Source organism: Simochromis diagramma, unplaced genomic scaffold (assembly GCF_900408965.1).
Source record: "Simochromis diagramma unplaced genomic scaffold, fSimDia1.1 OVJJ01000557.1, whole genome shotgun sequence".
Classification (NCBI taxonomy): Eukaryota; Metazoa; Chordata; class Actinopteri; order Cichliformes; family Cichlidae; genus Simochromis; species Simochromis diagramma.
Genome location: NW_024387156.1, coordinates 3,266,850 through 3,279,211, shown reverse-complemented (window position 1 = coordinate 3,279,211; position 12,362 = coordinate 3,266,850). Strand labels below are relative to the sequence as shown.

Genomic DNA, 12,362 nt, shown 5'->3' with positions numbered 1-12,362 from the left:
AAATAACTACTTCTCCTCATAAAGTCTTGGGTCCGATATTTATGTGTTTAAGATTTAATTCGTCTTTGTTTAAAGTTAGGGTGACTAATTTCATTTGATATATAAATGCATATGACTATTTGTTTTAATAAATGAGTTTATTTTTATTTCTTTCTCCCCTGAAATAAATTTCTTTTCCTTTTAAAGTAAAACAGCCTTGTCGAAAGATTTCTTTGAAAGTGTAGCTGAAACAGGCACGGCACGATTTCAACTCTATAGTTCACATTTACAAAGATTGAATCTACTGGCGGGATCCTGAGCATTAATTCGGCTCAAGTATTTAAAATTCAATCAGAAACAGAAGTGACATTTGTTTCATTTACTGGTTAGTTTCTTAATTTCCAGAGCAGACCGTTAACAGAATAAGGAGGAGATCCCGTATAAAACACGGTTTCCGCTCAAAAACGTTGATGGCACACATGCTTATCTTGTGCCGTGGTACTGGGGTTGAGTTCAGAGTTCACTCTGCGTGGAGGTGAAGTCCGGCTCGTCCAGATGGCTGATATTTTTAAGAAAACTTGATTTCCCCCCACCCCCCGTTTCTCTGTGGCTGCCGGACTTCTCGGGTTTCAGGGTCTTTCTCGACCTGTCGAGGGACGGCAGCGCCACATAAATCACACTTTACTTTATAAACCCTCTGCTCTCTGAAGTCCGACTCAGGACCCAACACACACACTCTCTCACACACATACACACATGTATTTCCAATGTACAAGCGATTGCTGTAGATTGAAGCCCCGTTGAATGCCTTAATCTGCGCTGCCTGTATCTTCTCATTTTTCTTTGTCATAATTTAGAACACATTTCCTTTCACAGGGAGTCCCCTTCGGAGTTATCTGGAAGGACTGCAACAATTTTAGACTAAAACTGCAGCAGTGATGAATCGAATGCAGAATAAACAATCTTATTTTTGAGCATATGGGAGAATGTAAAGTCTAATATTGTCAATAAAAATAGAAGAAATGTTAATAAAAGCAGCCGCAGAATAAAATAAAATAGCTGAAAACAAAAGTATTTTGCCGTGTTAACATACATGTTTTTTTTTTAATCAAATAGTTGCTTTCTAGTGCAAAACTTATTGAATATTAGTTAAAAGATGGAAGGGCAGGAATTAAAAACAGTCATGAGATTCTACAGGGACCGTGTTTGTGTCAGGTGTGCTCCGATTCTCATGTTTCTGTGTGTGACTAAACTAGGGTCATATTTGTGCTGTGATTCCTTCAGTACACAGAGCAAGTGGATATTATAAAGTCATCTAAATCTGACTTGTGCATTGCATGCCAAATGGTTGCATTCATGCTGCTAAAGTTACTGTATATTCTGGTTATTTATGTCATTTTTACTTGTGTGAAATACTCACCCTGGAAAGATCAAACGATCTGACTGAGTGACTACACAAACTACAAATCAGACCGGATGTTTTTTGCAAGCTTTTGGTATGTGACAGCGTTTCAGACTAACCAACCCTCTCATGTTGCCACAGCTACTCATAGATGGAAGCAGCATTTAATGATGCAGCCGGTCCAAGTTGAGCTACATTTCTAAAGTCTGTAAGAGTCAGTTCAGAATGTTTTACAGATAAAGAGCTGTGACTTAGGACATATTTGAAAACAGCATTTATCTTAGCGATTAACTTTGAAAACACTACTTTAAGGATATTCAAGATTCTACTGCAGACCAAAGTGACATGACAGACATTTTTATGTGTACATAGTGTGAATCAGGGGAGTCACTTATGTGGATTAAAAATGACAATATTTTCCTCTTAAATATAGTATAAAGATCAGTATAGAGGTATGAAGCTGCATAAAATTACAATACTCCTGAAATGCACAATTCAAAATAGCCGAGTTATGTAGCCTATATGAGAGTAGACTAGATTACATTTTATTTTTAAATGGATGCTCAAAAAAAATGACATAATAATCTGTTTTAGTTCATTTGGGTAATTGGGAACAGAATCCTAGAGGTTCTACAGGGACAGACGGACGGTGGTCACTCTCCTTCTGTGAACTTAAACCTTCCGACTAATTAAAAAGCTGCTTTTACGGTCTCCCCTTCAGACAGCCAGATGTGACCGGGGAGCTGTAAAATCTCAAAGCAGTATACAAAAACACTGCACTTTGAAAAACTTTGAGAAAGCGATTGGAGACCCAAAGTGGTCACATTGTAAATTCCTTCCCACACAGCAAGCTTCAGTTCTGTAGATAACCTTCTACCAAAAACGATGAACGCAAAGACAATACAAATGGATATTTTCAATTTAAAAAAGTTTATTTTAGTAAAATATTACCCTTTTGTACATCTCTAAAATATGACGTTTTAAAATATTTTTTTACCCCATTTAAATAGCCTTTATGTATTTTCTGAACACACAAATGAATCAGACTTTGGTCATTTTCACTTACATAGATTTACATTTACATTAGATTCTTATACATTTTCTGACACGCTGTCAAAAATGTACGCTAAGAGAAAAGATAAGCTTGGAGTATGCAGAAACACATGCAGCTGAGAGCATACATTAACAGATATCACCTTACCGTGCAAGCCCACTGCTCCTTAGCTGAACTGACAAGAGTTCTAGCTTTGTGAAATACAAGCCCAGCACCAGCAAATAGCGTCATCTACAACACATAAGTCACGACAGTTTGTATTCAGAACAGAAAGGGATTAATGATTAATGCCTCACTCCATATGCATGAAACGCCGGCTTTCTGCAAAGTAAACACAACCAGTCCTTCCACTTTTACAACAAAGACACAACAATCAAAAACACTCATCTTCTGAATTCGACCCATGCTCAGAGATGGGATGGAAAACCATGTTTGGAAGAAGAGGACTTTGCTTTTTAAGCACACACAAACATAAAAGTGCACACCTGAAGATAACAGCTGCAAGATACCCTTCAATTTACCCAGCAACTGAACACGACTCTGGCCAGTCTATTGCTTTAAATATTTCACTCAAAGCCAGCGGGGATACAGTACTCGTGTTTCTCAAGCCCGATATATTAATATTCTACAAACTCTTTATTTAACAAAAGGAGGTAAAGTTCTCAATGTTTAAACAATTAAATAGAAGCAGCCTCACAAAAAATAATAATAAAAAAATGTGTGAAACACATAACACCAGAAATCAGACCAGATGTTCTCTGTGAGCTTTCGCTACATGAGTTTTTCAGACTAACCAATCGTGTTAGTAACATACAGCTTTCTATGAGCTGCGACTTTTTAAAACAAAAATACAACCCAAAACATAACGATGCTTCTTCTGTATTAACCAAGGCTGTCAAGGATGCCAACATGGGAAACTTATCAGCTGGAGAATCATGTTGTAAGTGTTTTTCGCTTTGTATTGTGTCTTTTTTCTCCCTCCCCTTCGTCGATCTGGAAACGATGCTTTGCTAGCGATCAGTCTGTCTTGTCAGTGTAAAGTTGTAATTTAAAAAAATAAAATAAGTATTGATTTTAAACAGGCATACTATGCTGTGGGGAATAATTTTCTGTCATAGTTACAGTACAAAGTTATTTGATGCAAATGCCATGTTTAACAAGATGATAACAACGACGTGACTCGTGTGCTCTGGCCTCAACAGTCATTACGTTTTAGACTGAGGTGTGGCAGTGATCGCCACAATCTCATCAGCTGTTCTGCCCACATGTGATGGTCAACACCTTGATACAGACACTTGATACAACATCTTTGTGTATATAACAGATATTTATAATATATAACAGATATTTATAGAGCACATAACAGATTAAGATTGCCTCACGACACAGCCACAGATTCACTCTGAAGACAGTTTTCTAGTGTTTTACAGTCTTGCTCAGAATCTCCAGTCTCTTCCTTCACAGTCTCTTTCTCTTTAGGTCCACCATTTTTAGTTGATTCCACCTTTACCTCCTGACTCTCCACAGAGCCATTTTCCTTTTCCACGTCTTTCCGCACCTCTAAGTTTCTCCTCTCCTCTTCCTTTTGCCTCTCCAGCTCCTCTTCAGAAGCCTGAAGCTGTAGCTGCTGCATCAGTTCCTCCAGCTTGTGGGCTTTGCGCAGCTCATTTTGCTGGATGATGGCGCAGAGATGCTCCGTCAGCTGTTCCTTCACCTCCGTTTTCTTGTGAAGGTCCAGCTTGGCTATCACGTATTCAGCTTCTGCCCTCTCATAACGCTTTCTGTGGAGAAATAAGAGAAGAAAATGACTAAGAAACATGAAGAGGATCGAAACAGTACACTCAGAAATGATATGCTGTTTTTGAGCTCAATTTCCCTCACGAATAAGTAACTGTTTTATTTTATTTAGAATATGTGCTGAAAAAGATCCAAGTATGTTCATTTATATTTCATAAGTGCTATGACCAAATATCCTTGGTCATATGACCAATGTGTTAGGAAATGTGTTCATTTGTTATTTCTGCTTTTTGTCAAACCTTAACCACTTAGGAACACAAATGGAGTTCACAACATTTTTCAAGAAAAACAATCCTGAGAATTTATATAAGAATAAACAAAACTCAAACTTAAATTAATAATGATTCAACAAATAAACACATTCTGGTTCCAGGAAGTCAAAGACTTGTATATGTATATAGTAGTAAAAGTAGTAATTTCTTAACAATTCATCTAAAACAGTTGCTATTGTTAATAGTGACATTAAATAATGGACTAAAGTAAATAAAGTTAACGCAGTAACTAATAACTTCAATTCTTACTGAACTCTTCATTTAGTGAGTAAATATCAAAAGCCTGCTTAATAAAAAGTTTCTCCATTTTGCTCCATTTTGGGAACAGAGCTTACGTTCTCTGCTCTCTGTGTCACAGCACACAGCATTAGTTATTTTCCTCTCTCACATTTCGTGAAGACCGTCTTCCATTCTGCCTTATCCTAACCATCTAACTGTACCAATACACGCTAGTCAGTCGGAGGCACAGTGAGGGCATGTCTTCACAGAATGCAATCATTGATACTGGGACTGACAAATACTGGAGACCAGAGTTCATGGACGGTGAAAAGATGATGATTTGTTTGATGATGAAGTTTGTTAAAATTAATGTTTAGACACCACACACACACACACACACACACACACACACACACACACACACACACACACTTTACTTATTCGGCAACTAACAAAAAGGTCAATTCAGCAGTGCTTTCATATACTTTAGTTTTTTTTTTAATTTTCTTTCATTTGGTGCTTATTATGTCTGGAACACCGTGCACTTCAATGAATGCAAAAAAATGACATGCAGAGTTGGTGACTGAACTAAAACCGACTGTACTGGCAGTGTCTCGTAACCCGCTGAGAGCAGATGCTTATTCTCTCAGAATGTCTGAATGCAGAAATATTGTTTTAATTGCAAAGGACAGAAGACCACATGGTGTTTGGAAACACTGTGGTAACAAACCAGATGATGGCAAACATTTCCAAAAATCAAATTTCACCTCTAGCTATTATGTTGCATCTCAGCAACATCTTAACAACTGACTAAATCAGCATAATCATAACAGAATCCAGTGTACCGAGTGTGTGAAGGTCGGGTTTGTCTTTTCATTATACAAACACCTGTAATGATACAGGGCTAATGTCACTACATGACAGGCTGCAGCTTCATGAACTAGGTCACATACAGAGTTACCATATCACAGGACAGAAGACTGTTTACACTGGGAAAGTAAAACACCATAATACAAGATACAGGTTTAACTTCCTGTATTTCATGATAAATGACTCATGATTTTAGCTGTTCTGTCCTCTGCATGGTGCATATATTGTGAAAGGTTACACGAGTACTGTAGGGGGCAGTGTTTCTATGGTTTCAAAGCACAGCCTGTACTAGCAAGAATTTATACTTTTGAAAATAAAAGCAATAAAAAGCAACACACCCCTTAGGAATTACTGTTCAACAAATTGAATGACAGCAGAAACGGTTTTCGGAGAGTCTCCAGGAAGAACATCAACGTGACGCTAAGGCTCCAATGGCTGTTTCACACAGCATTTATCTCCACTCTCATCACTGTGTCATATATAGATCTGACTCGGGGCAAAGAATAAATGAAATGGTAAATGGCCTATATTTGTATAGCGCTTTACTAGTCCCTAAGGACCCCAAAGCGCTTTACACATTCAGTCATCCACCCATTCACACACACACATTCACACACTGGTGATGGCAAGCTACATTGTAGCCACAGCCACCCTGGGGCGCACTGACAGAGGCGAGGCTGCCGGACACTGGCGCCACCAGGCCCTCTGACCACCACCAGTAGGCAACGGGTAAAGTGTCTTGCCCAAGGACACAACGACCGAGACTGTCTGAGCCGGGGCTCGAACCGGAAACCTTCTGATTACAAGACAAACTGCCAACTCTTGAGCCACGATCGCCCCATATGAAGTGTTGACATTAAAAACAACCTTTGATGGTCTACAACAATCTGAAATATAACCACAATCTATAATGGCACTGATATCCATACTGTATCTAAAAGAAAAACAAAGTCACTGTAACATCACCCACCGATTCAGACTCTGCATTTTGAATCATCGACACTTGTATTATGGCTGTTTCCATGATGATTTTTCTGAAAGCCAGGACTGCCTGTATTTAGATCAGATGGTGGACTGCTAAACCAAGCTTCGAGGGATAACACTAGCAAGTTTATTTAGCAGTCTGCCTTTTTAAACTGTGCAGATTCACTACAGAGGTTCACATACACAGTACTGCTAATCAGCACGATGTAGAAGACTAATAAAAATCATTAAAAATTCACTCGGGAAAAACTAGCACAAAATTCTTGGATGGTCTGTAGCGCAGAGTTACTGTCAGGTGATAAGCAGTTGAACAAAAACAGCTGAATGGAGGAACTGCAGTTTTGGCATTTCCATGTTTATTTTCAGCCACTTGCATTGGGATCAAGGAAATTTGTCAATATTCATCCCTAGTGGAGAGTGACACTTCAACTGGTCAACTGACATGCATGTGTGGATGCATTCTAATGCCTAAGGTGTGACCTAACTAATGTGATTGCATCACAGGTACCAGGTGTGAATTGGGCATAAGTGTACTGGTGGGCCATGAAGTCATTAAAAACACATCTGTGCTTTTAATATTGTGACAAATTCACATCAGCTGTGGAAAAGGGTTTACTGACACTTTCTTTTATATTTTTTCCTGATGTTAAGGCTACCTTGCAGCTGAGTAGTCCCAACTGGCTTGCTCTATCTTTCCTCTCAGGATGCCAATGTCACAAGACACCATGTCGTCGAGGGCTTGCAGCTCTTTCTGGATTCTCTTTAGCTTTACAGTCTCTTCCTGAGTCTGTTTGGATCTGTGGAAAATAATAAACCATTCACACATATTGTTTTTTTGCCTTGACCTTAATCGTTGCAGTTTTGAGGCACATTTATATTCATCATGTTGACTTGATACTCTAGTGATATTTAAAGGGGGCCTCTTTTGAGCCTCTGTGTTCATAACAACTATCAAAAGAATGAAACTATATATACGCACTTACTTCTCAGCGATAGTTTTTGCCAGCAGAGCTTTCTTGCGTTTGTTCCTCTCTTCGATGATTTTTTGCTCTTGCTGAAGTTGCTCCAGACGCGTCTTTTCCCGTCTGCCATCACACAAAATGAGAATTTAAACAAATGCATTTGCAATTTCATCTCAGAAAGACCGAACAAAAAACATCAGGATTATGAAAGGAGCAGTGTCTTTCAAAATCGTTCTAATTTACAAACACAACAGCACCCTATGGTATGGGTTTGGCAAATTATTATTATTAAGATTTTGATCATTGTGTGTTGATATTCTGATTCCGTTTTTTCCAAGTATCTGGTGCAGATCAGAATCTGAATCAGAGAAACCTTATTCATCCCAGAGAGAAACTGAGTAAGATGTGGACAGTGCTGAGGTAGTATGCATGAATTTAATGAAATGTGAGCCACATGTGTACAAGACCGACAAGTACTGTCATTTATACATCACTCAAATCACATGCATCATATAATATGCTTGCTTTGACAGCCAAAGATAACCAAAAGAATCATGCATCATTCTTGTGGATATCACTTTGATCCACATCACCCACCAACCAAGGCTCCACACCCTCCACGAGAACAACAGTCCCTAGCAAAATCGTCCTGCTTCTGCAAGAAAGTTCAACACTTGCAGTGCAAAAAACACTCCTCAGGAAGCGTTAAAGGAGCAGGACAAAGAACCCAGAGTTTTTACAGGTCTCCCAAACTACACACATCTAAATCTGTTCCAAATCTGAAACAAGTCTGTTCCATAGAGGCCATATTTTGGAAACCCACAGGAACCAAAGGATCCACAGCCACTGTTACAATGACAGGATACCCTGACAAGTCCTGTGTCCTGGAAGTATGGAAATCAATAATTTCCAATGATTTGTCTATACAGAAGCACAGGCGTTTATTTTCCACAACCATCACTTTTATGTTTGACTAGAACATTAACTAAACATTGATACAGCACTGATGAGTGCTATGCATCCAGCCGCAAAGTTGGGGCAGAGAGGAGCCATCTACTGTGGTAAGTTAAAGTTTTGTTTCTCACCCAGATAGACTGCAGATACACGCAAAACCACAACACACATTAATGATACAAATCACTGCTAGAAACCAAATATACAGAATTACAGTTAGGTCCATAATTTATTGGACAAAGTGAGATTTTTTTTTTTTAATCAGTTTTCTCTTTGTACAACACCACAGTGGATTTTGGATCAAACGATCTGCATGTGACCAAAGCGCAGATCTTCAATTTATTTTAATGGATTTAACAGAAGGATAATTTCAGCTACTAATCTTTTTGGAACATTTTCTGCAGGACTGTCTCTGAAACCCAATGACATATATAATGATTGCTGTGAAATTTTAGCTTTATATATGAAAAACTTTCCTAGACTTTTATTTTTAAAGACGTATTAACTAGAGTCAGTTGATATGATTTCTAATCAATGTCACGATTGAATGTCAACATTCAACAATGTCAACATTTCCTGGCCGGAGGAGTTACGTGATAACCCATTCAGTACTACATTATTAAGGGGGCATTGCATACTTCTAACAAAATCAAGAACACTCCCAAGGAGGTGGGTAGCATTATCAACATCTAAAATCAAGAGGTACTTTTATGTGGGGAAATGCAAAGGTTTACTACTACTAATTACATTCAAGAACAAGAAGACCAGAGTAGACTTTACCAAAAAAACATCTGAAAGAGCCTGCTGAAAATTAATTCTTTGGCTAAATAAAATCAACATGAATTTGTATCAGAAAGACAACCAGATAAAAAATATGCAGAAAGACTGTTTCCAATTATTAAAAATTATCCTTATATTTAAAATTAAATTTGTCCAAATGCTTTTGAGCCTTTGAATATGGGGGACTATGCATAAAAATGGATATGGTTTCTAAACAGTTGATGATAAATTTTTCTAAAAATGTTATTAATCAAAGCTGAAAGTCTGCGCTTCAATCACGTCTTGATTGTTTTAAAATCCTTTGTGGTAAAACTGCAAAAAATGTGTTTTCGTCCAACAAATTTTGGATCTATTTGTATATTTAGATTCACTGTGATACAGTCTCAAAGAAGAGCACAGAATGTCCCAGCATGTGCATGAAAACACACAATTATGTTTACATACTTGGGCCATGTTTGCTACCTTGGTATTACACCTACTATGTAAATATTGGTCAGTTTACCTGTCATCTTTACAGTGCACGTGAGAACAAAATCATACTAACAATTCAATCTCTTGCTTATCCAGCTCTTTAACCACTGGGGTTTCTTCTTCTGTAGTCGGTTGGTCGTTTTCATTGTGCTTCATTATAGCGGGCTTCTGCTGCAACTCTTGTTTGACAGTGGGTGTTGTCGCCGGGGCTGTGGGTTTAGGCTCTTCCCTCGGGGACGGTTTGGTGAGTTGTTGTTCGCGTGAAAGAACCAGTGACTCGGCTCCTACGTTTTTCTGGGCTGCTGACTGCAGGGCTCTTTCTCGCTGCAACTGCTGCCGACTCCGGTTACCTGAAGCTGGTTTTCGACCCCGGACTGGAGGTGCAGATACAGTAGAGTCTGAAAAGTACACGTGACCATGGTTACTACTAAAAAAAAAGAAGTAGGAATAAAATATCAGAATGAAGTGCTGAGTGTTCCGACTCTCACTAGCAGCAAGAAAGGTTAGCTTACCCTTTTGCTGTATCCTGCGCAGCTCCTCGTCTGAAAAACCGGCCCAACCGCTCATTTTGCAACTCGACTAACGAGAAACATGTAGGAAATACTCAAATTACTTAAGACTACAAAGTTTTTAATTCAGAGTAAAGTTCAACGAAGGTGTAAACGCCACCGCCATCTTTGTTTATTAATGCCACGTTAAGGACCCCAAAAAGACCCACGAAATTGAAGTCCTACATATCGCCTGAATTAAAACAACGAAGAAGAAAGAACTAACTTGAAATCTAATTGAGATCATCAACAAGAATAATATCAGTATATTCTTTAGATAATTATACGTTGATGAGCTTAAAATGTGCTTCGAGTTATTTTATTTATCTTCGCAACTTAATATCATTTGTATAAAAAAGATAAAAGGCAACGTTCTGAACACCTGATCAACAGACTGAAAATGTTCTTGAGCTCTGTGCTTGTGGCTTGATAGTCATTAAGTGTTGTTGATCAATTAATTGATTTTTTACACACACACACACGTCCTAGGATGCATTATTTATCACAAAACAAAACAAAAGAAAACTGAGAGCTAGTGGAAACTTGTAGGACTTTATACAACAATTTGATTACTTCCTAAAATTAAAGAATGCACTTGCAAGTTCAATGAATGGGAATACTATGGAAGGCAACTGAAGTGGATGATTAAGGTTCCCTTTCTCTTCTCTGGGGGAAAAACTCTCCTGAAAATATCTCACCAAATGAGGAACACTTTCATTGAAGTATCTACAGCCATGACATGCATTTATTAATTCAAAGACAGAGTTTACGTCAGCAAGATGAACAAGTCTACAGGGCTATACACTCTTAATAACATTTTAAAATTCACACAGCAGTGGGGAATACATTTCAGTACAGTAGGCATCTTTCAGAAAGTAAACTAAATGTAAGGATATTAAGGATTATATTAAGGATGTTTAATTCCCCCATTGTTACTCTCTTCAATACCATGTGCCGACACAGTACAGAACAACTACCCCAGAAGTCAGTTATCTCATTAGTAGTGCTACATCCTCACTGCATACGACCCTTGATACTGTGGCTCCACTGAAAATAAAGCTTCAAATTAAAAGCACTTGACTCCCATGCATGACTCTCAAACGTGCGCCTTAAACCAGACAAACAGTAAGTTAGAGAGGAAATGGCATCTCACTAAATTAGAAGATCTTTATTTAGCCCGCAAAAAGAGTTTGTTGCTCCATAAACAAAGGAAAAATAACAATAACAACAAAGGCTTTCCTAAAGCTGGGACATCTTACTTGTATCACTGATTCAAGAAAAGAAGAACAACCCCATGTTTTTCTTCGGTACTATAGCCCGGGTAACAAAGAGTTAGCGCTCTTTTGAACTTTCCTCTCACAGTAACTAGTTGTGACTTAATACATTTCTTCAAGAAAAAATGTAACAATTAGAGAAAAAACAATCATACTCACACTCAAAGAAGTCCTACCTGCTTAATTCAATCTTATAGAAAAATGTCTCTGTCACTGAGGGTGTAGCCAGGTACAGCTCACAATGACTGGGGGCTAGCGGAGAGGCCAGCAGATTCTTTCTTGTACTTTGTGCATGTGGGTTGTGGATAAACCCCAGGTCTTTGGCAGTAATCTGATGGGAAACCAGACTGCGTGGCAAACTCCCACATAGCAAAATTGGTATGGCCCGGATCTGGCCCACACAATGTGCTTACACATGGCCTACATACCGCAAAGAATGACAGCCCTTTGGTGACCCAGATCTGGTTTGCCAGAGGTGGCCCATACATGGGCCAGCACAAAGCCAGTTGGAGACACACTGTGCTGGCCTATGTGTGGATTACCTCTGGCAAACCAGATCTGGGCCACCAAAGGGCCGTCATTCTTTGCAATATATGTGGGCCATGAGTAAATTGTGTGCAGCCATGCGCCAGTTTCAGACACACTGCTGGCCCTGTGCTGGCCCAGAACAGTTTCAGCTCTGGCCCCAGATGTCAGCCTAAAGTGTACCTTAATCAAGCCATGTAATAACAACATGTGCCAGAACATAATAGTGCAAAAGTAACATGACAAAACTCAGACAGTGAATCTCACACAG

The 12,362-nt window shown here is 38.7% G+C and overlaps 1 protein-coding gene across 1 annotated transcript; it reads right to left on the bottom strand.

The window, feature by feature from the left end:
- Positions 1-3,388: 3,388 nt before the first annotated feature.
- gorab (golgin, rab6-interacting) lies at positions 3,389-10,429 on the bottom strand. The gene is made up of 5 exons (XM_040048526.1): positions 10,257-10,429; positions 9,818-10,142; positions 7,561-7,662; positions 7,234-7,374; positions 3,389-4,216 (listed from the first exon to the last, which is right to left on the bottom strand). Exons 1-5 carry the CDS (start codon positions 10,309-10,311, stop codon positions 3,814-3,816), a joined length of 1,026 nt encoding a protein of 341 aa, XP_039904460.1. The 5' UTR covers positions 10,312-10,429; the 3' UTR covers positions 3,389-3,813.
- Positions 10,430-12,362: the final 1,933 nt, after the last annotated feature.

Bases quoted from the DNA above. Each gene is read 5' to 3' on its own strand.
- gorab (XM_040048526.1), bottom strand. From the start codon at position 10,311: ATGAGCGGTTGGGCCGGTTTTTCAGACGAGGAGCTGCGCAGGATACAG. The intron at 10,143-10,256 runs GTAAGCTAACCT...TGTACTTTTCAG, and splicing joins GCGCAGGATACAGCAAAAGG to ACTCTACTGTATCTGCACCT. The intron at 7,663-9,817 runs GTTAGTATGATT...GTGTGATGGCAG, and splicing joins GATAAGCAAGAGATTGAATT to ACGGGAAAAGACGCGTCTGG.